General features: G+C 37.2%; 1 protein-coding gene across 1 annotated transcript in view; it reads left to right on the forward strand.

Moving 5' to 3' along the window:
• Nucleotides 1-26007, forward strand: part of THSD7A (thrombospondin type 1 domain containing 7A) — a 300146-nt gene that overhangs the window by 258431 nt on the left and 15708 nt on the right. Inside the window, exons 16-24 of the mRNA XM_049799255.1 lie at nucleotides 8844-9022; nucleotides 12619-12624; nucleotides 13319-13452; nucleotides 15347-15500; nucleotides 16323-16464; nucleotides 16944-17059; nucleotides 22406-22523; nucleotides 24698-24843; nucleotides 25393-25567. Of these exons, the coding sequence (XP_049655212.1) occupies nucleotides 8844-9022; nucleotides 12619-12624; nucleotides 13319-13452; nucleotides 15347-15500; nucleotides 16323-16464; nucleotides 16944-17059; nucleotides 22406-22523; nucleotides 24698-24843; nucleotides 25393-25567 (1170 nt within the window). The remainder of the gene's footprint in view (nucleotides 1-8843; nucleotides 9023-12618; nucleotides 12625-13318; nucleotides 13453-15346; nucleotides 15501-16322; nucleotides 16465-16943; nucleotides 17060-22405; nucleotides 22524-24697; nucleotides 24844-25392; nucleotides 25568-26007) is intronic.

The following is a 26007-nucleotide window of genomic DNA, read 5'->3' on the forward strand; positions in this document are numbered from 1 at the left end:
AGCTCCTGTGAGTCTGTTATTTCTTTTACAAGTAGTATAGTATGTAATCACAGTTTTTATGGGATATGATTTGGCGAATTAGCTTGGACTAGGAGAGAAATCAAGACCATTATTTAAGGGAAGATGTTTCCTGTGCAGTGTCCAACTTTTACCTGAACTTTTGTTATCTCCTGACACTATGAAATCATGAGGTGGGAAATGGGGATAATTGCACTTCTTCACCTGTTACAACATCCTCTAAATCTGACAGGAGGGGCAAACTACACCCACAGTGATGTTATTAATATATTGTGGGATGTGTTGTGTGATATACTAAAATGCACAAGAAAATAAAATTGTTAGATTGTCAAAAATTTTATGTAAATACTGTTGTGTAAATTTATGAGGCCACAAATGATTCAGTGTTGCAAGTCATGCTGTTTTGAGCGGGAAGAATCAGAAGACAGACCTGCTCTGCAGTGCCAAAAAATTCATAAGCTGTTTGTTTTGTGAAAAGTCGTGTGCTTAGAATCACAATTCAGTTGACTTAGAAAAGAAAAGGTAAACAGGAGCAGAAGAACAAATACTTCAGGACTCTTTTTACTGCTTGACACATCTCATTTTCAAAAGATTTGAGAAGATTTAACTAACAGTTTCACAGACACTGAGGAGCTAAAGGAAGGGTATGACACAAGGAAGGTCCTAAATTAGTAGACCCATAAGAGGATTCTTGTGATAATCTTTGAAATTATGGGTGCAGTTTCAAAGTCCCAAGTGCGAACAAGTTTCTCAAAAAGACAGGAGTGACCGTAACAAAAAAGGAAAGGCAAAATATGGTTAAATAAATCTGTTGTTACTTCTAGGTGAGAACACTGGAGAAGCAGAGGGCAGACCCTTTCTGAAGAGGGTCCTTAGCTTTCTGTAGCTTAACAGGTGCTTCAAAAGAAATCCCAAACTAACAGCTGAAAATAGACCTAAGTTTCAGCTGCAGGGGGACAAGGCAGTTTTTTTCTTATTTTCTTTCAAATTTGAGCTAAATTTATTGATGAAAGAGTTAGCACCATTCAGCATCCATTTGAAATATTCTGCCGCTGGTATTTTTCAGCCATACCAGTTCTGTGGAGTGTGGGCAGGAGCTAACAGCTGACAGTTGTCAGCAGATTTGGTAATGTCAGCTAAAAGCAATAACTGAGCTGTTGTTTACCTGTTTTCCCTAATGGAATACCCATAAATTGCCCTTTCTCTGGCTCCTGCTTTGTTTCAGTACTACATAGGTAATTTTACTGGAGAAATACAAAAATGTATTGTTCACTTGATAGTCAAGTGTGAGAGGTTTTTTTCCATTAGAAAAGCAGCAGTTGTTGTTCATAGCTTTATCCCTGTCATCACTAGCATACTAGAGCTCTGTGGATAATGACATGTGTCTGCCAACAATCTGTTTCAGTGTATTGTGAAAAAAATTGAAAGAGAATCTCTTCATGGTCCCTTTAAACTGTACCTTGGTATTTTCATAACAAAAACTCAAAAGCAGGCCACTGTCATGCTTATGAACTACACTATTTACTCTTCAATATTTAGTTTTCCTCCATCATATATCAGTTATAAATCATGACCCACATAAGCTGAGCTGTGGTTGTGTTTGTGTGTGCATAGTGAAGGCAAACATAGTAGCATGGCGGACAGATGCAGTGTTTTTTATATAGGTCGTATTACCGTTCTTAATTCATGTCAGTTCACTGTTAAGACCTTAGGCACAGTCAAGCAGGCCAGGATAGTTTGTCTGCTGCCTTATTAGTGTGAGATTATTTCCCCCTTTAGCATTAATTAAATGAGATGCATTGATTTGTGCTGACTCTACAAAGCCCTTCGTGGCTACAAGGCTTATGCGGGGGATTAGAGAGGAATATCTGCGTATCAGTGAATACTTTTACAACAGCTGCTAGGAGTATCAATGTGAATCGAGGAATTTTGTATTTAATTGCTTATGTGTGTGATAGTAAAATCTCGTATAACAGAGTCTACAGGGTCCAAGATGTCAGTTAGAACTTGCTGTATCCACTTGTATTAGGATTTTTTAAAATCTTTTTTTTTTTACTTTCAACATTCTAAATTGAAGCAATGCAAATTTACCAACAAAAAAATAGCAGGGTGTTAAAATCTAATTGAGACTTTCTGTTGCATGTTTATTCTAAAATAAATACATTTTCCATAGGAGATTCTAATCTAGTATGGTAGTAGTCTTAGGTTCTCAAACTGTTATTAGGATACTTTGCTGTTTCATAGATTGTATGTTTTCTAAGATTTTATTTTTTTTTTTAATATATACAAGATGCCATATTTGTCCTGTTGTGTGCTCTCTAGAAATATGCTACCTATATTCCTGCACCAGAAACACTATCTTAGGCCTCTGCATTATGGTGCCACCATATCTGCCCCATCAACAGGACATCAGTCATGAAGCAGTCATCCATCAACCTGAAATCCTATAGTTAGTACACCAGAGAGAAATGTTGATGCAGAAGATAGTTAAGCATTAACAATTTCTCTCAGGTTTTGAGGTTTTGAAAGGTAATCCTGAAAAAAAAAAGAAAAAAGTCTTATGGAGTTCAATTTATCTTTCCATGGCAAGGCAGCAATATGAATAGTCTCAAGAAATACATATATTCTGTTAGAAGTGAAATGCAAATAATTGTGTATTTCTTTGTCCTGGAAGATGAGATCCAAGAACTTTATATTTCCTTGAAAAAAAAAATCTGTGTTGAAGAACTTAAACCATTCTGACATTGCAGTTTTTTTCTTGGATACATAGCATGACATTTTAGTCATGAAAGCAGGAGCATAACTCTGTCAGTCCTAAGGACAAAAGAGTTTATGTAAACACTTTCTAAGATGTTCTTTATGTCTGCACCCATCAACTCAAGTAGTCAGTCTATTCTTAATGTGTTGCAGGTGCAGTCTGTGGGGAAAAATCTTATATCTACCTACTTAACCTGCTTTGTCATTAGACAAAGTGTGAAGTCTATTAAAGTTCTCCATTATAAATTATCCATCACATCTATTAGTGACTTTGTTCTAGGAGTCCAGATTTTATAGCCAATTAGCAATGGGACAGTAAACCTTTCCCTTTCACTAATGAGTTCAGTTCATAGTCCTAGTGGTTCAAAGCCATTTGTTAAATTGTGGTTCAGTAATAAATCTTTAATGATAGAATAGCCGTGTTCTTACTCATAGTAGACAACTGCCCATTTCACAGCCTTGTGAAGTTCAGCTGACAGGAGCTGAAATAATTGAGAAACTACTGCACTGGGAAAAGAAATAGGCCTTAAGACATGGGCATCATCTCCAATACCCTTCTGGACCATGCAGGGCCAATGCCCTGTACCACAGTATCCCAAGGTCTTAACTTTCAAACATCCCTCATGTTGTGGGGAGAAGGAAGAGCTGCAGTAAGCATGCAGTGAAAGACTTCAGTCAGGAGGAGAACCAGCAGGCAAAACATGAACTGCTGATGTCCAGAGAACATATCTTCAGCCTTTACAGTGTTGGTCTTCTGTTTCACTGTCCCTCCCTCACCTTCACACTCTTTTCCTCAGGTGGTCTTCATAGCCATTTCACTGCTTTCATTCTTTCCTTCTCTCTGCATCTATTGTATTTCTACCTTGGTGTCCTGGTTTCAGCTGGGATAGAGTTAACTGTCTTCCTAGTATCTGGTACAGTGCTATGTTTTGAGTTCGGTATGCGAAGAATGTTGATAACACCGATGTTTTCAGTTGTTGCTCAGTAGTGTTTAGTCTTAAGTCAAGGATTTCTCAGCTTCTCATGCCCAGCCAGCGAGAAAGCTGGAGGGGCACAAGAAGCTGGCACAGGACACAGCCAGGGCACCTGACCCAAACTGGCCAACGGTGTATTCCATACCATGGGACGTCCCATCTAGTATAGGAACTGGGAAGTGGGGGCGGGGAATCAACGCTCAGGGACTGGCTGGGTGTCGGTCGGTGGGTGGTGAGCTATTGCCCTGCGCATCATTTGTACATTCCAATCCTTTTATTATTGCTGTTGTCATTTTATTAGTGTTATCATTATTAGTTTCTTCTTTTCTGTTCTATTAAGCCGTTCTTATCTCAACCCACAAGTTTTACTTCTTTTTCCTGATTTTCTCCCCCATCCCACTGGATGGGGGGGGGTGAGTGGGGAGCGGCGTGGTGTTTAGTTGCTGGCTGGGGTTAAACCATGACACTTGGTAATTTCTTGCTTGTTCTTTAAACCTCAAGGTTCTAGCATGACATTTGCTGCAATTATATTACACAACCTGTCCATGTGATATAATGGTGTGATATTCCACCACACAGATACTCACATGTCCACATATTAGAGGATGGTTTCTTTAATAAGATTTTATGCTAACACAAGGGGCACCCTTTCAAGGATGAATTAGATCAGAGTGGAAACAAGACTGGAAATTGAAGAATGGCTCATTCATATCCTTTTCATCTCAGAAACTGTGTATCTGTATCACCAGTGCCATTTTAATGTAATATTTCTGGTTTCTATGTTGCTATGTTTTCCATGTATTTTTTCTATATCACAATATGCTTTCCTCTCACTTGCTAAAATTTTTACAGCATGGACAAAGTTTATAAATATAAGCAACTGAAATTTAACAAAAACAACCCAAAAAAAGTGTATAAACTTTTCAATGTTCCTGAACATCTGCTTTCTTGGATTTGAGGGGCGATTGCTATGAGCTTCTGGAGATTATCATCCTTAATCACTGTAAAAGATATGTTGACATCATACACACAGAAAGGCATCTGAGGTGATGACATGCTCCAGAGAAGCTTTTTCTGAAAAGTACCATCAGATGGGTAGTAAATGGAGTGGAACAAGTAATTTGCAACAAATAATATTTAAAAAAAAAAAAAAATTTTAATTCAGTCTTCTTTCTTGGGTAGAGAAATATCTGCAAGCAATTTGACGTCTGCTTCTGCCTGGGTCCTAAGGGAGTCCAGTGGCACAGCTAAATGCTAAATAATCTGTTAAGTGAAATAGTGAGACACCTGAAAGGCAAAGAAGATACCAAGGGTTGAATATGCCAAAAACTTTTTGAAGTCAAATATATCAGGGTCATTTTCCTTCTACACACTAATTACCTATAGAACACAAATCAGAGGCCACAGTCTTTTTATTTCTTCCCTTTGCCCTCTGTTTTGATTTGTGGGAACATTCTTCATTACATTTCACTGTCTGGTCAGGAGATACCAGTGTAGGCTCTTTAGGGCATTGTATTCTGTTTGTGCTTCACCAAGTTACTACTTGTGGCAGGATGTTAATATCTTTTCTCTCCTTTCTTTGTTTTCTATCCCTATGCAGTACGTCTTTACAATTCTCTTGACTCTGTGTTCTGAGCTATTTATTTTCTTCTTCCCTCCACCTGTCTTTTCTTAACCTTTCCTCTATTCCCCCTCAGTCTCTCTTTCATCTTGTGTCTCCTCTGTTGTTTTGACTTCTGACTCTGCCCTGAAAAGTAACTACATTCATTTATTTTCTTTTCCTTCTGTTTGGAGAAGGCTTGGAAGCTGTGAAACTCCTTTCTGGATCCCTTTATTCTGTTCATGTCCTTGACCTATTTTTTATCCAGTGTTCTTAGTATACCAGTGGCTAGGATTTTCTATGCTTGTCTTGCATCTTGCATAATAGTAAGTGTTTTTTCTCTCCACTCTTCAAAAATGTTCCACATTTCCTATAGCTCCAGGCCTTCCTACCTTGTAGAGCTTCTTTTTATGCCTTCAGTGATTGACTCCATTCTTGTTCTCTTCTTCATGTGTCTTTTCCGTTCTTCTTGTTCAGCTGGTTAATTTTCACATGTACAGTTTGGGTCCTGATGCCAACTTTTCCAAGGAAATAGGAAGGAAGGGGAGGAGAGGAGAGCATCATAGGCCAGATAACCTAAAGATGGCATAGGAAAGAGCTGTATGGTGAGCAGAAGCTATTCCATGAAGCTTATAGGATTAAGGACCCGGTATAAGATTGCAGTTCAGTATTTTTTCATTATAAAGTGGGTGGTAAATGTCAGCTGGCCCACTATATCCTCTCCAAAATGCATTAACATATAAGAAGCAACCTTGTAGTTTTCCGTATTATAACTTTTACTAAGGCACTATACCTCTAATACAATGCTGTTCCAGCTTTATTGCATTCTACACCAAAGGGTTTTAGTGGCTGACTTCAATGTAGCTCTTTCACAGATAGTGTGCAAAAAGGTTGCTGTAGTGGTATGGTTTCATCTGATATTTTATGGAATCACTTGCACTATAGCTCAGTGTAATTAAAATGTTACCTGGGACTTGCTTATAGTATAATGTATTTGATACAGCATCTGTCTGCAAAATTCTAAACATCTTGTTAACCTTTTGGCTAACATTCTCATTATCTCAAAAAAATCTTTATTGTCCTTGTTCGGATGAGCTGAAGGGAAATACAGCAAAATAGTTTCTAATTTGTCAATCATTTTAGTTTAGTATGTTCCACACAGGCTCCTTTTGGTGGGCTACAATGTATTCCCATGCTATAGTTATCCAAGTCCCAAAATGTCATGATATCCTGGAGAAGATCTCTTTCTATGATTGGGGCAGATTGGGAAGATCCCTTTGAGATTAATTAAAACAAATTTAAAATAGCTCAGAGGTTTATGGGAGTCCTTAAAATAAAGTCTTCCTGAAGCAGCCTGCAATGGTTAAAGTTACCTACTAAGGATGTACAATACATTTAAAACAACTTGAATTTGTTTCTTCCAGACATTAATTATAGAGGCGGAAATTTAAGAAATTATAAATGGCATAACTGTGTTACCGTAGAAAGGTTTCTCTAGAAAAAAAATACTTAGAATTTATATTGAAAATAAAGGCAGCATTTCAGAATGTCAAGAAAATTCATAGGGCAGTAAAATCTTCACTTAGTTCTATCAGACAATAAATATCACTAAATACTTATTGCATGGAGTGAATTGTTTCTTTCAACTTTTTTGTTATTCTTCATTTTCATTCAGTAGTTCATTGATTCTGTGAGTATATGGTTTTGTATAGCACCTAAGAGGGCTCATTAAAAGCTCATTTCTGGTGAAAATCGAGAGTTTGATATTTATGCAATCAAAGTTCAGTGTAGGATCAGGCTTTGAGATAGGGTGCATCTGATTTCTGAGACTTACTCAGAGATGTCAGGTAAGGTGAAATGTAATCAATTTTGCATTTACTACTGCAGGGCAATCTATGTCACCACCTCTGATACGCATGATATGATCTTCAAAAATATATTTTGTCTAACACAGTGTACCTTTCATACGATATCACTGAGCTGATCAATCAAATGGCAAGAAATGTTTAATAAATATGCTTGTAATTCAAGCTAATAATGTTCTAGCCATTTTAAGGAAGAAACATTTGGTGAACAGTAGTTTTGCAGTGCTCAATTTCAGGATGTGCTCTGTATATTTATTTAACTATTTAACACTTCCAAATAGAGGAAAGCTATATAGGATAAAATCATCACCTGAATTTGACCATATAATATTCTGAATGTTACTGTATGTTTTAAAACCCCCAAACCCTTCTGTTCTTCATATCTAAAACAAATTAATTGAAGCAACTAGTAATACATATATAGAATTTAAATCTCTTAAGTGTTTTGATTCTCTACACAACTTGTGATTGTTTGGTATTGGTTGCTTTTAGAAGAGACAGAATAGCTTTACTTAGAAGTATAGGTTAAAAACATAAAGCTGCTAACATCAGCTCTGATGAAGATGACAGTTGTTGCTTTCAAACTGAAACAAAATCGAGATATGTGAGAAACATTTGAAACCATGAGTAGCAAACTGTGCCAATCATTTGAGAATGATCTTACCCAAGTATGTGTTAATTTTGCAACTGTGTTCATCAAATATTTTAATTCACTTTTAAATGCATTGACATTGCACATGCCAACAGTAAATACATTACAGATCTGACACAGTAATGGGGAGAGGAGAGTTCATATAGGTTTAGGGTATAGCTGTAGTAAAAATGCAGTAAAGGCCAGCTTTTTAGTTGAGGTTTTATAGCTTCTGCTGTAAATATTGCCATAAATGATACTTATTGTAGAGGTATGGCATATGTTGCTTTTGAAAGAAAGACATTTTCACTTATTTAGTGAATTGAGGCCTCATGTTACTCCCTGCAGACCATGTCATGACCCTTTCCAACCTCTCAGGACAGATGACTTATCCAAACCAAACATCTGTTTTTCCATTCAGTGCAATCATTCAGTGTGCTACTGGGGGCAGATGGTTGTTAATCGGCAGATCATTAATGTGGCAGGCCACTCTCTCTTTCTAGCCTTAGAAAGGTCACAAGGTGTTAAGTTCCCTTGCTCCAGGCTGGTAAGATGCATATCTTTTGATTCAGTTGGATTTTTGATGTATAACTGCAATTGAATTACTTGATACAATTATGGAGGAGCTTTTAATTAAACCTTTTTTCCTTAAAGAAGCCCCCACACCTGTTTTTACAGCGTAAGAATGATGCAACCAAGAGACGGTTAGTGCCAATTACACTGTAGCTGTCAGAAAGTTTGAATGCTGAAATCTGGGCAGTGTGAATCCTAATCAGATAGCAGTGAGGATGCTCAGCTGCTACTCTGACACCGTCTCCAGCTATATGTGTCAGTTTTCTGCAGGATTTAATTTAGCCCTAATGATGAAGAAATCTCTCTATTCACACAGTCCTGTCAAGTCAAACTTTGGACAATCTAAATGAAGTAGACGAGGGCTTCAGGGAGAAGTGGCAGAGTGACATACTGAAGAGATTTCACTTTCTTTTCCATTCACACAGGTTATATTGAGGAAGCCTGTATTATTCCATGTCCCTCAGACTGCAAGCTCAGTGAGTGGTCCAACTGGTCTCGCTGTAGTAAATCCTGTGGGAGTGGGGTAAAGGTTCGGTCTAAATGGCTCCGTGAAAAACCCTACAATGGTGGAAGACCCTGTCCAAAGCTAGATCACGTCAATCAGGTAATTAGATTTATATTTACATTATAGATATAGCTTTTTCCATACCTCAGATAACCCTTTTAGCTGTATTGTTTTTTCATGTGGAAAAACTATACAACATAAAGGGCAGATGCTGGTAAGAGGAGGACTATGTGTTGGCGTACATTTCCTCAGTCAGCAAAGGATCTGCCTTCATTACTTCCTCATCCATAAGAATTTAGCACATTATCTGAACTGCAGGTTGGAGTCAATAAAACATTCTTACATGCAGATTGTGAAGACCACGTGGCTGAAAATCTTCTCTTACAATGGGTAAAATATTTCATGCTAAACATGGTAAGATTCATGCTAAAACTGGTAAGATTCTTAGAGTCATTCCCTGACCATCTCAGATTAGAAGGCATATTAAAACTTCTCAAACACTTACACAGTATCATCTCAGTGTCCCTTAGTAGGTTTTAGTCAAGCAGGAGCTTAACCTTCTGGGTACACTTTCCCTGACACTGCAGTTCCAGTCAAGAATGCACTTCTGAAGTCAATCTCCCCGTTGTCCCACTAACGGCACTTGATTTTCCAGTATGGAGCAGTCTGCCTGCACAGTCTGGATCCTCTTCAAGTGAAACTAAGCCAGCAAATGTGATCCAAGAGCACACTGGGAGTGCTTTGACCACTAATGAGCATTTAGTCTTTGGGACCAAGTGTAGCACTAGTCCAAGTCAAACCCCTGAAGCTTGTTTGCTCTTGTTTGCCTGGGGAGTTTTAGAAAGAAAAACCTTCCTTGCCAATTAACTTATGCTCTTCAGAGTTGATTTGTATTCATATTACTGTTGAATTTAATTTAGTCTGCAGAGGCATCTTAAACAGCCACACGGTCTTCTCTGTAAATATTCAAAGATTGAAAAAAAATGTGCTGTCAATTTTCATTTGAATAAAAATGCATGTACTTGATATTATCCTATTGATATTTTGCTAGCACAGAGTGAAATGACTTGTTGATCTAATTTTCTACTTTAGGGAACGTAATTAATTCTAATTTAGAAAATAATAAGTGTTAAACTGCAGCTAATAAACTAAGTTTGTGAGCTACTTTAACAAAATACAAACTAGAATGAGGGTTGCTGGATTTGGGTCAACATGTAAATATGCTTTAAATTAGGAAGAATGTGTTTCAATAGGAGCAAATTATAGTCTATACAGAAGTCTTTTTCCTTCTTTAATATTCATGTAGTACATAATAGGTTTGTATTTTTCTGCATCAAAGGTGATTTTGCTAGAAGGCTGTTAGCCACTTGTATGCAACACTATTGCCCTCTGCCGGTACTTTGACTCGAATTTGATTTGCGATTTTACATGGTAGTTGCCAAATAATAATAGATGATTCAAAATGTAATTATTGTAAAAATAAATTTGAAATATAGTAATTTCATGAGAAGGGAGCTCTACAGATAAGATAGGAATGTCAAAGAATATAGAGGCTGTATCTTTCAATTTTAAATACATTCACTGTCAATTCAGAAACATGCAGGGAATACACATTCATTTTAATTTTAAGTGAATTATTTAATCTAAATGTGATCCACCATTCATTCAGCTGGAAAACTACTGACTCTTCAGAATACTTATTTCAATTATTAAATGTGATTTGTTTTATTTATGTATTTATTACTTATATATATAACACGCTTGTTTGCATATATACAAAGCATTATGGTTAGACCGGGTCTTTGGTGCCCACAAGTATGTGGAAGATGATGTACAGAGGGGCTATGCTATAAGCTGAGATCTAGGAATTATGAACTCTGAGGAAAGACTGCAACATGTTGTCTAGCCAATGGAAGAGAAGATGGAAGGGAGGATGCTGGCAGTCTGCTAGCATGTGTGTACATAAAAGGCTGTTGCAAAGGAGGAAATAATCCATTTTCCATGGGCATCATGGATAAGATACAAAGCAGTAGGCTTAGACTTCTGCAAGCAGATTTGGGTTAAGCCTTGGGAAAACTTTCTAATGGTAAGGCTAGTAAAATATGGAAATAAAGTGCTTAAGAGGTTTTTCAAGTTTTAAGAGTAAGTTGTTCAGCATCTCTCAGGGCTGACATGTATGACTGTATTTTGGAGAGGGACTGAACACAAAGAATGCTAGATGTCTCATTGAGTGTCTTTCCTCCTGGGCCATGCACACCAGGGTGACTCCCAAACCACACTCCAACTGAATGAAGCTTGCTCAGTACTCACTTCATTAGGCTAAAAATCTTCATAATTGCAATAATAATAAAGTCAGGTTTATTATAAAAGCATGTCAATGGCCTTCAGAGGATTTTAAATGAAGAGGCTAGTCTGAGACTGTTAGAGAAAATAAGGACATCCCTTTCTTCATTGGCTCCAGGCATTATTTGCCCCCTTATCCAGCAGGTGGGTATGCAATCCTTACACTACCCAACTGCCATGGCCTGCAGTCATAGTTACAAAAATGCCAATAGGGTCAGCAAAACACCACTAAACACATGAAATGCAATATAGAGTTCTCCTTTGCCTTTCTGGCAAGATATCCAACTTTTATATTACTGGAAAGGCTGTTGAATATGTGGAGTTCATGTATTTCTTCTTATGCCAAGCAAGGTGAGATATATAGAGACATTTCCCTAAATTAAGGCTTCCCTACTCTCATTTTGGAAATCCTGGACAAGAATAAGTAAAGTGTCACTTCCCATGTGACTACAAATTGTGCACGAGTCCAGTACCTTCCTTAACATGCATTTACACCACCCGTCTTTATGCTTATGTAGTTCAAAGAAGGCCCAAATATGCTGCCTATGCTGGTCGTCTTGTGCATGGGCTGATCAGCTGCATAGTGTATATCAGACTCTATATGCATTGATTGTTCAAGGTATTTTGTTGCAGGTTAACTGATAAACTATCAAACCATCAGCTCTCTTTTTCTACCCAAGAAGTGTTGCTGAAAAGAAATCAAGGACTTGTTAAAGGCAATGTCTTAGATTGTCTAGAAATATTAGTTGTGCTGAGTTGATACCCAGAATGATATGTGAAGTTAGCTGGTATAAGATAAATTTGAGGCAATGGGCTTTAAGTAACCTATGCATAATTAAGATACCCAATGAAGGACTTAGGAACTTTGAAAGGATGAGAACTGCCAGTTCCTTTTATTCCCCTGAATCTATTGCACTTAATGCTGTCGGAACAATTTCAATTAATAGAGAAGTCCAGTATCCTCTAAAACCATTGAGGATTTTCTCTTGTCTTAGGGAAACTGGATTCCCTACTGTGTGAAGAGTTGATGCTCATTATAGGCAAAAAGGGAAAACAGTTTTATCGTATGTTAGGGACTGAAAAAGAGACTGGCTGATTTACAGTCTCTTCCCACCAGTTGTGATTTATAAACTTTTATTTTCTTCCAAGGACAAACTTCTTGCAAAAATGCCTCATGACAGCAAGGGAGATCCAAGAGGAAAAATTGGATGCCTTTTGCTTGGCAGAAATCATAGAATATTGTTTGTGATAAAAGCTAAATGAATGCCATTTAAATACCTATGCTTCACTCTAATAATTCTTTCTTTTTATCTTTGGTTTTTCTTTTGGGTTCATGAAAATACTTTCTTCAGGCTCAGGTAAGAATTTCTAAAATAGAGAGATAACCTTAACATGTGCTTCCTGATTGTGCTCCAATGTTTACGTTGCCTGTCCTTTTTTTGTAATGTATGTTTGAGAAAATATATGGAACACTGTATAAATTACTGTATGAGATACTATTTCAAATTTGTATTCAAATTTAAATGTAATACTAATGCTGGTACACAAATATATTAGAGTGATTTTAAGTATCCACAATGAAAAATAAAGTATATATTGAGATAATTTACCTTGAGCTCACCTCTCTTTAGAAATACAAAACCCCCCACAACTAATAACAGTGGGATGGAATAGTTGAGGAGAGATGTGAAAGATAGAAGTAAAGTTTTAGCAGAGTTTTAGCAGTGTTTTTCTAAAAGATATACCCATGAGCTAGCTTTGTAACAGATTTTATGTTAGCTGTGTTGATGTTATTGGTGGAAAAGGCATAGCATGGGCTTAGAGGCAGAGAAAACCAGGGAATCTGTCATTAGATATCTTAGCTTCTGACTTTTTGTTATTTCTGTAGTTTTCTGTTAAGTATTTTATCTGTATTATTACTACAGCCTCTAAATCAGCAAGCTTACATTTGTTGTTCTTACCAAAAAGAGCATTAACCCTTTTTTGCATGATCACTGTTGCGTGTTTATCTTACTTGTGTTCAACGAAACTGACACTCAGTGTGGATTCCAGGTATATGAAGTGGTTCCCTGCCACAGTGACTGCAGCCAGTACGTATGGGTTACTGAACCCTGGAGCGTCTGCAAGGTGACGAATGTGGACTTAAAAGAGAACTGTGGAGAAGGTGTTCAAACAAGGAAAGTCAGGTAAAACAGTATTGCTCCTCCTTCACTTTAGAGAACCTTCACTTTCAGTCACAGCTGTATTTAATTTGATGTAATTTTGTGTAATGTAAAGTGCTAAGTCTAGCTGTAGTATACCAGACCAGAACCCTGGCTGATTTAAATCAGAATATCTTCATTGAGTGCAATATGGCTCTGTCTACTGGTTACGGATATAGACCTTGATTCCTGGTTTATAAACTAATTTATATTGTATTTATACTGCTACAAACACTGTAACATACGATTTTAGTCCTTTTCTGAAAGGTTAAATGGTCCTTTTTCTATATGAAACTATGCTTTAAAAACCCCTTTTAAGTATGTATGCACTTGGGAATAGTAGTTACACTTATAACAGGAAAAAGTGACAAAAGTGAATGAAGTGGAATAGAAAAATCCAGACATCATCTGTTGTTTATTGAACCTGATTTTAGGCATCTTGTGTGCTTGCTTATCATCCTAGACCTCTAATCAAAGGTTAATTAAAATTAGTCTCACATGGTGTGGTACAACAACAAGTAAAGCAGTACATGGAGTTTGGGTTGGTTGTGGTTTGTTTTATTTTTTTTTTTAGTGGCTAACCTCAAAGTGACACACAATTTGGGATTATAAATCTGAATAATAAAGCATAATGTGAATTCAGTTTGAAGGTCCAAAATGAGAGCTGTATCCAGTGAACTGCTAAATGTTCTCTTTTCCCTGCCACAAGTGCTTAGAAACTAGCACATTTACACGATTTTGTTCACAATAGCACTGTTTCCTCAGTGTAACCATTTACTTCAAGAAAGTCAAAGTCTTAGTCTTTGCTTGACCAAAGTTAGAAAGAATATCCATAACTCTTCTCACACAGTAGCATCTAAACAAATTCCTGTAAGAATACTCTTAAAAAACCTCCAATACAAAAAATCAAAATTAATCAGTGTTTATGTTGAAAAATAGACTTTAACACTACCATCAAAGATACAGAAAGTGTTTTCAGCCCTTTGGGACTAAAAATATCTAACTTTTCATTTATTATCACATAATGCCATTAAAGTACTAATTCTACAGAGCTAATATATGCTCATGCTGCATCTTTTGTGTTTACCTTAGAACAGAAAGTGTTTCAAAAATCAGTTTAGTCTGATAATGTAAGATATTTGTAAAAAATTAATGTGGTCAAATGGAAGAAACTCCAAATATTTCTGTGTGTAAGAAAGGCTTCCTATTGATATGGGCTTTTCTCTTGCAATTCTGGAAAACAGATGCAAGCCTCTTAATTTGAATGATCCTAGTCATGTACTAGTTGGTCTACTGCTGACAGGTGGAAGGGAGTTAATAGCAGATGCCACAGCATTGGAAATACTGTGGAATGAAGACTGTCATCTTCAGCTGTACAAAACTAAGCATATTCATTTCTCATCTTAACTGGGCCTCCATCTGCTAATTTAATATAATGGTAATTAAAAAGCATCTGTGTAAATTAGGGATTAATACTAAGAATATAAAATTTAAAAAGTTTTAATAGTTCTAGATTTAAAAGTATCAGTTGACACATGCACAAAGTATGTCTAAACTGCAGATGATTTGCATTATTCTGGTTCAGAGGTAAGCTAATGTCAAGTAAATTATCTACCCAGAAACTCTCAGGAGATCACTGATAAGAACTGTCTAAATTCTGTGCATTTCTTTATACGGCTGTCCTCTGTAAAAATGAGGATTATTTTTGGCTCTTCAACTTTTCTTGGATATACATAGATCAATACTTATTTCTGTTACTTCAATTACTTCATGACTGTTATGTGCTGACAAAATGTTGAAATGCTTCAGACTGAGGCGGAACACAGTTACCGTACAAAATCCATGGCAAATGTAGTTTATGTGCAGTTCTTTTTTTCAGGTGCATGCTAAACACTGTGGATGGTCCTTCTGACACTGTAGAGGACTACCTGTGTGATCCTGAAGAGATGCCACTTGGTGCTAGAAAATGCACATTACCATGTCCTGAGGACTGTGTTATGTCTGAATGGGGATCATGGTCTCGATGTTCTTTGGTAAGGAGCATACTGAAGTGTAATGTTTATAGTTTTAGGAAGATACTTTAAAAATGTATACATGACATAGTGTGCAAAGATGCTGAATTGAGCAGTGATTACACATGTAAATTTCTCTCTCTACTTTCATATTTAGGATTGTTGATAATTGGTTACAAATAAAGTGTGCCAGTATTTTCCATTAAGTGAAAGTGTTCCAAAACACAAAATATAATATGTCCCCAGCGGTCATTCTTCAGTGCAGTGTGGGTTCTGTGTGGTGGAATAGCTTTGGCAGTGGCTTATGAGTCTCTCTGTAGCAGTTCAGTCACTGTTCTAAAAGTTTCACTATTCTGTAACAAGCAAAGTCTGTAGATCAAGACTGAGCATAGAAAGATAATTTTGGGTCTCCTCTCCCCTTCTGGCCAGCAATGTTAAAAAGAAATGTCGAAAAACCCAAACCAAACATAAAAAAGTGTTTTGGGACCTCTGAGTATTCAGGCTCTCGTGTGCTACGCTATAGCATTTGGAAAATGAGTATCTCAATATCCAGTTTATGAGGGAAATAGTTCCAAAGCACTCGTACTGAAATATGAACTAGGTAGGAAAGTACCAAGGCATTTCCAAGTTAGACGATATTTCACTTTGCGTGGTACCAAGGTGAAAGAGCAGACTAAATTCTCTCTGAAATAACAAGGAAATGGTTTCTCTTACACAACAGCATGAGCCCATTATTTTACATTTGTGTTTTGTGAAGGGATTACTTGAAAGGTTGTTATAATGTTGCATGAAAAGGTATCAGGGTGCCAAAATATCAAAGCTGTTTCCAATCTCCCTTTCAAGCCGTGCAATGGAAGTAGTGTCCGCGAAAGGTCAGCTGAATCCCTGAGACAACCAGATGATGGAAAGTCTTGTCCTGCTGCCACCGAGACAGAAGTCTGCACTTTGAACAAAAACTGCTACCACTATGATTACAATGTGACAGGTATTTGTGGCGTTTTGCTCCAGTGACGGCCTGGGACTATGGCTTACTTCCATTTGCCTTACAGGACAGATTTTTCAGTTTTCTGTTCTTATCTGGAGGTTGATATGGAGCTTGTACTGAAAACTGATTCAGGCTATTTGATCCAGATAAAATATTACTGGAGGCTTTGCAACTTGGGTGAAGTGTGCACACTGTAACTCCAGGAAATGTATTTCTCTGATCATTTTGTGATTTGCTCAAAATCCATACAGATGAAACCAAATATGAACTTTTCAGGAAGGCATCATGGCACTGACTATTTGCAGTAAAAGTCTCTGTTTCCAAAAATGTGTAGCAGCTGGGCTCCGTGAGCCTCTGCATGTGTAAAAGTTGCTTGTGAGGATTATTTTAGGCCATCAGAATTAGAATTAGGTAGGACATTGGATCATTATGAGTTTTATCTGAAATGTCTGCTATGCTAATTAATTCCTTATTTTCAGACTGGAGCACATGTCAGCTCAGTGAGAAGGCTGTCTGTGGTAATGGTATCAAAACACGGATGCTTGACTGTGTTCGCAGTGATGGCAAATCAGTTGACCTGAAGTACTGTGAAGAGGTGAGTTGGGCACCTGTGAGTAAGCTCCCTTCTAATGGTGCTAATTAATGCTGAGCCAGCTGAGCTATACGGCTTGTAACCCATCCTCACCAGATGTTTTGCAACACCATTCATGGATTGTTAAGTACCTCTGAAATGAACTGTGCCTTCAACAGTGATTTTTATACAATTTCCTTCAGTTACTTTTAAGTGCCTCCATGAACGTATGCGAGTTATTATGTCCTGAAGGAAATTACTTAGAAACAATAATTAATAAAGTAGAATAAAGGTAATAAATTTTAATCAGAACACTAATCATCATTCTAATTTGATACAATTTCTGCATGGAGCCTTGGACAGCTGCCAGTATCAATCATTTACTCAATGTGTTGGAATATTTCTCACGTGACATTCTGCAGCTGGGCTGAATGCTAACTTCTTGTATCCAGCTGTGTAATGCAAAAGATACCCAAGCTAGTGTGAAAAAATGTGCAGCATGAATGCAATATTAAATAGGAGTATATATGGAGAAATAACTAGCAAACTGGAGCCCTTAAATTTTGAAAGAGCCATTTTGCAAATGTTCAAACTAACTTCAAACTTGACAGCACTCATTTTCTGACATTTTTTGTGTTGGTCTTAATGTTTTGAATTGCACGGAGATAGTAATGTGAAGGAAAATGGGAAGACAACACCAAGTGCTACATTAAGGGCAATCCTAGGTGTGTTTCTGATGGAAAGTAACCGAACTTATTTCAGCTGCCATTCCCCCACCACCTTGACATCAGAAGAAAAATCACTTGCAATGGGGGACAAAGGTGGAGTGGCCTCCACAGCAGCTTTGGTACCCACATCTTTTCTGTTGGACCTTCCTGGCTAGTAGCTGGTCTTCAGGATGTGCCCATAGAGAAGAGTCTCATTAGAAGTGGAGGGAGTCAGGAAACTCATCATGTACTTTGGACTATAGTTTTGTACTGGTGTATGTGACATACATAGGCTTCTCCAACCCCCTCCAACATCCTGGATTACTGAATCCGTAAGTTCTTAGCAAAGGCAGGTTTCAGCTGAGGCTGGAACCCAGCTTTTGTCCCAAGTTTCTCCTTCACACATAGCTTTTGGGTTTATAATCAAATCTAATAATTTGATCATTTATGTCTCAGGAAAAAACTCAGGATCTGGCTACCTACCAGCAAGTTCTGTGAAGTTAACAGGGGAATGCGTTAATGCATTCTGTTAATGTTTTAATGAGTTAAAAGAAAAAAAAAAAAAATGGCTCTTGGGTTATTTGTAAGAGACTGCAATATTGATTAATTCATACTAAGACATGATATAAAATATCCATCCACATGAATATTTCAAAGAAAAAAAATATGCTTTATTAGATTTAAGGGGAAATATATTTCTTTTACCATAAAGCCAAGAAATTACTCCTGTTGTTAACCAAAGATTTTGAGCAACATTTAGAACAAATGATTACATTTTACACTGAAATCTCATTGCAGAAACCTCTGGAGCTTTCCTGCATTTAAAAAAATGACAGTTTATTACTCAGAGAAATAATAAGGGCAAGAAGATAGTATCTTAAAAGCTACTTGCCATAAATGACTGGCCAGCAGACATCACTGCAGTCGGGTCCTGGCTTTATCAGCAACCTCTGTGATACAGTCTTATTTGCCCTTTTGATTTGCTAGGCCATATAGAGATAAATCTTCCTGTAGAAAGCTCTGATCCACTCCCCAGTCATACTGTTAAGACTATTTGTTGAATTATGGATGTGTAAGCAGTGGTACGACAAGGTCAAAGGCTGATCCAATAACTGTGAGAAGTAAAACCTGTTAACCTGATTAACAAGAAAGCCAAGCTGTTCAGATCTTACCAGACCCTTCACTCTAAGGATGTGAAAGCCAACTCCGTGACCTTCTGGGTCATGCGAGGAGAGCATTCAAGAAATTACCAAATTGTGAATACATACTACGCACTTCTTGTTAATCTAATCACAGATGATCCTTCAGGGTGGGGGGTTTTTTTGCTGTGTTTTTGCATTATAAGGGCAGTGCAGAAAGATTAAGTGAAGTTCAAACTAAGGTGCATGTGGATAGAAAAGCTGATGGTAAGAGAAAGATGAAATAATTTTGTAATGACTTAGCTAATGGAATTTCCCCTGGGGTATCATAAACCTTTATACTAGATGTTGGAATTAAACAAGAGTTTTGTTTAATTTATATGTAGATACATTTACAAAATTATGATTCTTATTATTATATGCAAAGAAGAGCGATCAGAATAGCTAAACCTATCCTGATCCCTAAGAAGTGAAGCTGCCTGACTGCAATGTCTGAGTTCCTATATAATATGTGGTTCGAGAAACTAATAAAAGCCATATATAAAAAAACTCTCATGCTGTCTTTTGACTGTCACCATCTCCAGGTATGAGCATCAGCGTAGTTAAATACTAACATTTCTTCCGAGCCCATGTGTTCTGGTTTCCTGAAGCATCCATATGCTCTTGTGTTTGTTTCAGTCAATCAGCTAATGAAGCTAGCCAGTCATCCTCATTACTGCCAGGATAAATCAATTTCTAGAGCTTATTTCCAAGTCCTTGTTATGTTAACATAGTTCCCTTCAAACTCTCAAGGCACAGTAATACTGGATTACTTGGTCTCTAACTCTACAAAATTAGCACATCACAAGAACTCAGCTTGTCTTTTCCTTGAGTATTTGAAAATCAAATCACCTAAAGCAAGCTGGTCCTGGTCGTATTCATATTTATGGGATTATTTTTATTCATTTACCTTCAATTAAAGATCAGAAAAGCCTAGAAACCAGCAGTTTTGTCTGCATTAGAAAGCAAACTTTTCTGTTTTATTGGCAAATAGTCTGCTTGTCAGATTACATGATTAACCTCCAGCAGAGGTTAATCTGTGGTGCCAAACTTTCCTATGAACAAATACAGACACTTTTTGTGGATCACAGCTTTTATAGAGCATGCTGGTGTGCTGGCCTGCTGCTCCTGGCATGTGTGACTAGGAGTACAGGGTGCTCAGCAGTAGCTTTCAATGTAACTCCTCCAGGACTTGCCATTCTCGATTCAGAAACCACAACTCATGCAGAACAGAGGCTCTTTCAGGTAACGGAGCTACTGAACACTTTTCCAAATGTTTTCTAAGCTTTTCAAGGTGAATTGTGGTTCATCAATTGAAGGAAGGGGAGGGATGAGAAAAGAATATGTGATTAATATCAAATTGCAGCCTGCCAATTCTTCCCCAAATCTATTTCAGCAGCACTTCAGTATCTAAAACATATGCAAGTGGCGCATCACTGTGGGTAATCCAACCTTCAGCTTTCTCCTCCTCACCTTTAATATCTCTCTTGGGCTTTTCCTTCTCTAGCTGCCAAAGTCCAGCTGAGAAGGCCAGTCTTGAAAGAGAGCAGTCATGTTTCTATAATTGGCAAGAGTCAGTTCAGCTGGCTCAGCAGATTTGTCCCAAATATAAACTTTGAAGATGGTTCTCTAGTTTCCTAATTATCCAAATTCCAGATTATACAAAGGTTTCAGGTGTTGTCTGTGTGCAATAGCTGGATAATCAAGGTTATACTGCACCGGAGAGAAAAGCCAATAACTTGTTCTTTGATGTATTAAACAGAACAGAGGTCTAAAACCTCATTTGTCTCAATAAATGGCACTGAAAATGCAAACTTAAGACTTGGTGAGTCTATCAGGGTGAGACATTTCCAGTACTTGTGGTAGCTTATTTATGGAGGACATGTTAATGTTGTGCCTAATTACTGCTCTATGCTTGCATTTAGTAGGAAATAGTGTTTTTATTTCCTTTTTAAAGTCTTAACTGCTGGTTTTATATCATTAACCTTTCTAGTCATTAAAATAAATAGGTTTTGAAATGTTTAGTTTGCTTTTTTTAAAAAAAAACTCTGTGGGGATTTTATCTACTTAAAGATATCCACAACCTCCTGGGATTCTGAAAGGCCTCAATGATGATCAAATTCCACTGGTGGTGGCCAATGAAGAGGACAGTCTTTTATGCTGCAGATCTGTTCATATTGGCAGGACTGATTTTCTTTCATGTTTTATATCATACACAATATAATTGAGCTATCCTAATGCATTCTGAAGCTGTGCAGGCTTCTGGGATTATTATTGTCATGCTAATATTTTTGCCATCAGTTGTATTCCTTCTTGCATCATATATTCTCATGTGTGTTAGTGAGAATATCTCTTTTCTTCCTTGGATGGGGAAAATCTGGAGCATGGGAGTTTATAAGAACATAGAAATGACTTTACAGGATCAGATCAAAGGACCATGTAGCCACTGTGCCGTCTCCAAACATGGCCGTAATTAGTGTTAACATCATTAAAAAACATCGTTTGTTAGTGTTAGGCTGGCTCCTGTCTGGAGAAGAGCTCAGTACAGAATGTATTTTTGGGAAAACATGTGAGTCTGGCTATTTTCTGTGTCCTTTCTCTCATACTCCTCCAGCGTTTGCAGCTTTTACTATAGGGATGTTAGAGGATTCTGTTTTTTGCAAAGCTTTTCAGGAAAACATGTAAAGCTGTATTTTTTTTTTTTTTTTAGAGCAAATAATTGTCAATGTCATTTCAGTATTTTTGCATACAGTAGAATGGATAGCATAATACATATAATAAACTTACACATCATGTTAGGGAAAAACCAAGTGAGAGGCATAAGCAGATGCCTCAGGAAGAGTAAGGAGGACCGACATACACAAGTTTCCATCTACTCCTCTCACAGCCTTCACCTTTTTTCAGCTCTTGACAGTATTTGCCCGATGTAGTTTCTGTGTTTTCAAAAATTCAGATTTCTCTTCCATTAACTTGTTCAGTCTCTCCTGAGCTTCTGTAAACTTTAAGCTTCTGCAACATCTTCTGACAAATAAACTGACTACCTAATGCATATTCATCCTCCTCCTTTTTAGTTTTGTACCTGGCTCCTAGCATCACTTGAATTCAGCTGTTAATAGCTGTTGATAGTTCCGTATTTTTATATTTCTATTTCAAAATACTTTATTGATACTTCATAAATTACTTTGTCCTTTACCTGTTGTATAAAGTAATACTGTAGAGCTGAAGCCCTCCATTTATAGGCTCTAATTTAGAAAATAATTGATGAAAATAGGATTTAAACATGTACTTAAAAATGAGCATATGCATTAGGACTGTCTTGAAGTGAGATTTTTAAATGTCCCCGTTGCTACTTTTTTTTTTTTTAGTAATGTCTTCATGCCTGCTTAAAGCTTTAGTTGTCTCAGATTCACCATATCCAAATGCATACCCTGCACCAGTGACACAGACTGGGTGTTACGTGCTGATCATTGAATATTTTGTTTTAGCTTGGTTTGGAGAAGACATGGCAAATGAATACATCCTGTGTGGTCGAATGCCCTGTGAACTGTCAGCTCTCTGACTGGTCCCCTTGGTCTGAGTGCTCCCAAACATGTGGCCTTACAGGTCAGTATGTACCTTTGGCATATTTTAAAGACTGCGCTTGCTTTTTTTTTTTTTTTTTTTGACTAAAAGCAATAATAGCTCTATTCACAGAACTAGAAAATTTAGCTAGCTAGAGAGAGTGATGGGGATCTAAATCAGCCTTATTCATGGAAATAATATGCTTCAGTGAGACTATACTCACTGAAGATAACGACAATTTGGCCCAGAATCGTTTCTGACTCTGAGAACAAAATGAGATATGATGAATGATATATTGAGACAAAAATAAACACTGATGTAAATATTTATTTTTTTAGGCAGAGGGGGGAGGAAGAGAAAGGAGGGATTTCCTCTTGAGTTTCATTAGTGGTGAGTTTAGAACAACATAACTTGTAGAAGAGCACAATTATTAAAACCAACAAATTTACTCATCGCAGAATTCCATATTTTTAAACACAGAAACTGGGCAGGGGGACAAGTTACTTTCAATGTGATCACATTAATTTGCTTTTTCACAAAATGTTGCTAACCAGTATCTAAGGTTTTTTAAATCAAATCTATGTCAGAGAATGGTTATTGCGGGTAGTGAGCAATTGCCCTGAGCATCATTTGTACATTCCAATCCTTTTATTATTGCTGTTGTTATTTTATTAGTGTTATCGTTATCATTATTAGTTTCTTCTTTTCTGTTCTATTAAACCATTCTTATCTCAACCTACGAGTTTTGCTTCTTTTCCCGATTTTCTCCCCCATCCCACTGGGTGGGTGGGGAGTGAGTGAGCGGCTGCGTGGTGCTTAGTTGCTGCCTGAGGTTAAACCACGACAGTAATAACCATCTAATAAACCCAGTGGTCACAAAGCTGAACTGCTTTTGTGCAGCCATGCAAATACCCATAAAGTTGAGGAAGAATTCTGTATGTAAGAATTCTGCTCGTTGCTGTTCTTTGGGGTTTTTTTTCCTCCAATACTTTTCAAGAAAGTCTTTTTTCTCCTGTGACATCTCAGTTGGAGCAGCTGTGAATCCAAGAACTTGGCAAACATCTTTCTAGCTAGCTGCTGTGAACACAGCTGTCTGGAAGATTGATACAGTTCTGCTGCATCGTGGCTTGTGTAGCTTGCTCTCAGCAAAAGATTCATGTCATGATCATTAGGGTGTTCAATTCCAAATGCATCAGATTGACATGTAGAATTAAAGATTAATTGTTTTGGCCAGCCAACATCAGATGTTATGTAGGTAAATCTGTGTAATGACTGAGTTTATTATAAGCCTCAGTATACAAATCTAAATATATACATCTTATTTCCGATTTGGTTCATATATTTATCTATATATAGATTAAAATACCACAGCTGTGTTGGTTTTGTGGAAACCTTTGTGAGGTGCCAACTCTAGAGCAACCACTTTACCACTACTTCTGGTACACAAAAATTTTTTTGGTTATATCACGTGACCTCTCTGTGATGAAGCATAATGGTCTAATATCCACTGCAAGATGAAAGAAGCAGAAATTGCTGAAAGGATAAAAATGTCTTCCTCTTTATGTTTATGTAAGTATTTGAAATGGAACCTGGATCTCAGTGATGCTGGGTGGCGTGCTACTCATGGTTGAAGAGAAGTTAACGTTGAATAAGCCTAATTTGATTTTCTTTGGGCCTGAGTGAAGAATCCTCCTTTTCCTGCAAAATCTGCATGTCACGTTATCCAGACAGAAAGTGAGGGAAAATTGCAAGCTGTTTCTGATTGCTGGAATCAGACAATCATAGGACATGCGATTCTGTATTAACTCAGGGAAGAACTGAACATGTTGGTCTCTTCTAGCAGCAAACTCCAGATGAGGAGCCGGAATCTCCACTGAAGTGCCACAAACATATTGCCACATTCAGAAAGAGTATTTTCCCGCAGGCTTCTGAACTAGGGAATTACTACTGTTGTTTGCTGTTACAGGAGCAATCTGAAATCCTAATCAGACATCCTCCTGCACTTCTTGCAGTACAAACAAATGATAGAATATAAAGTGTCTGACTTGGAAAATATAAATCCATATAACAGACAAGAGCCAACAGATCAGCTTTACTATCCAATTTGTCAAAAGGGAAAAAAATTACTTCATTCAAACACAGCACTTGAACCATCTTGAGGAATAAATCAGTCTAACCACTTTGTTGTTAGTTATATTGCTGTTTCTTATTTACAGGAAAAATGATCAGAAGAAGGACCATAAATCAGCCATTTCAGGGTGATGGAAGGCCTTGCCCTTCTCAGATGGAGCAATTCAAACCCTGTCCAGTAAAACCTTGTTATCGATGGCAATACGGTCAATGGTCTGCATGCAAAGTAGAGGTAAAAGCAATATGGGACGTTGAAGTTATGGATTTTGTATATCTAGGCATATTTGTGATATGCTTAGATACTTGCTTCATAACACAGTAAACAACTTGCTTCCACCTCTTATACAAAAAATAAAGATTTATTCTTAGAGTTCATGTTTGTCAACAGATACAACAGTGTCCTACAGATATTCAAAGTATAAATGTAAACTTTGGTACCCGAGCAGCATCTTTGCTAATAATTGAAATCCTTCTATTGTAAAAGAATATTTGTGGAAATAGATTGGCATCCTAGAAGAGATCTCCACTTGAGATCTTGAGATACTGCTGTGGTTGGAATGCAAAGGCATAATTAGCTCCATAGTAGCAGCCAGCAGAATTTTGGGGTTGTTTTTTTTGTTTGTTTGTTTCAGAAGTAATGAACAATGACTTCCCCCCACCCTCCACTGGAATGAATAAGTAGTTAAGCAAAAAATAATAGGAGTCAGTGTGACATGTAGCTCAGATCTAGTCTTTTGGCACTTTCTTCTGTCCAGCATCCATGTATGTCCTCCTTCCCCAGGATGCTCAATGTGGAGAGGGAACACGAGTGAGGAACATTTCCTGTGTGGTTTTTGATGGATCCATTGAAGATGTTGGCAAAGTAGTAGATGAGGAATTCTGTGGAGAAATAGAGCCTATTATAGATGGTAATAAGAAGATGATACTTGAAGAAACCTGCACTGTGCCTTGTCCAGGTAACAAAGCTATTCAAATAAATGTTGCAGTTCAAGATTGGTTGGGTATCATTACACTTATCAGTGCCTAGCATTAGCCACAGGCAATTAAATATTTTTCGCATGCTTTACTGATTGGATTCTTCCATCAGATGACCAACAGAGTTACTTTCCGGTAGTGGCTTCATGACAATAAATCGATTAGAAAAAACACCAGATTTTAAATTTTATAAAAGACATGTTTCAGTCACAGATTGCACCTAATAAGAACACATTTTTTCACAAAATCTTTTGAAATAAAACCTGTGTTTATAAGAAAGAGTGTTGTTTCACAGCTAAATATTTGCTTTAAGTGCTTAGATCACCTAATATCTTTATTAATACTTTTAACTGGCTAAGAACTTGATGCCTTTTATGGGTGTCTAAGGAAGGTAAGCTAGGGAGTCTTATTTTTTTGCTTA

The sequence above is a fragment of the Accipiter gentilis genome, chromosome 4 (genome assembly GCF_929443795.1).
Source record: "Accipiter gentilis chromosome 4, bAccGen1.1, whole genome shotgun sequence".
In the NCBI taxonomy this organism is placed as follows: Eukaryota; Metazoa; Chordata; class Aves; order Accipitriformes; family Accipitridae; genus Astur; species Astur gentilis.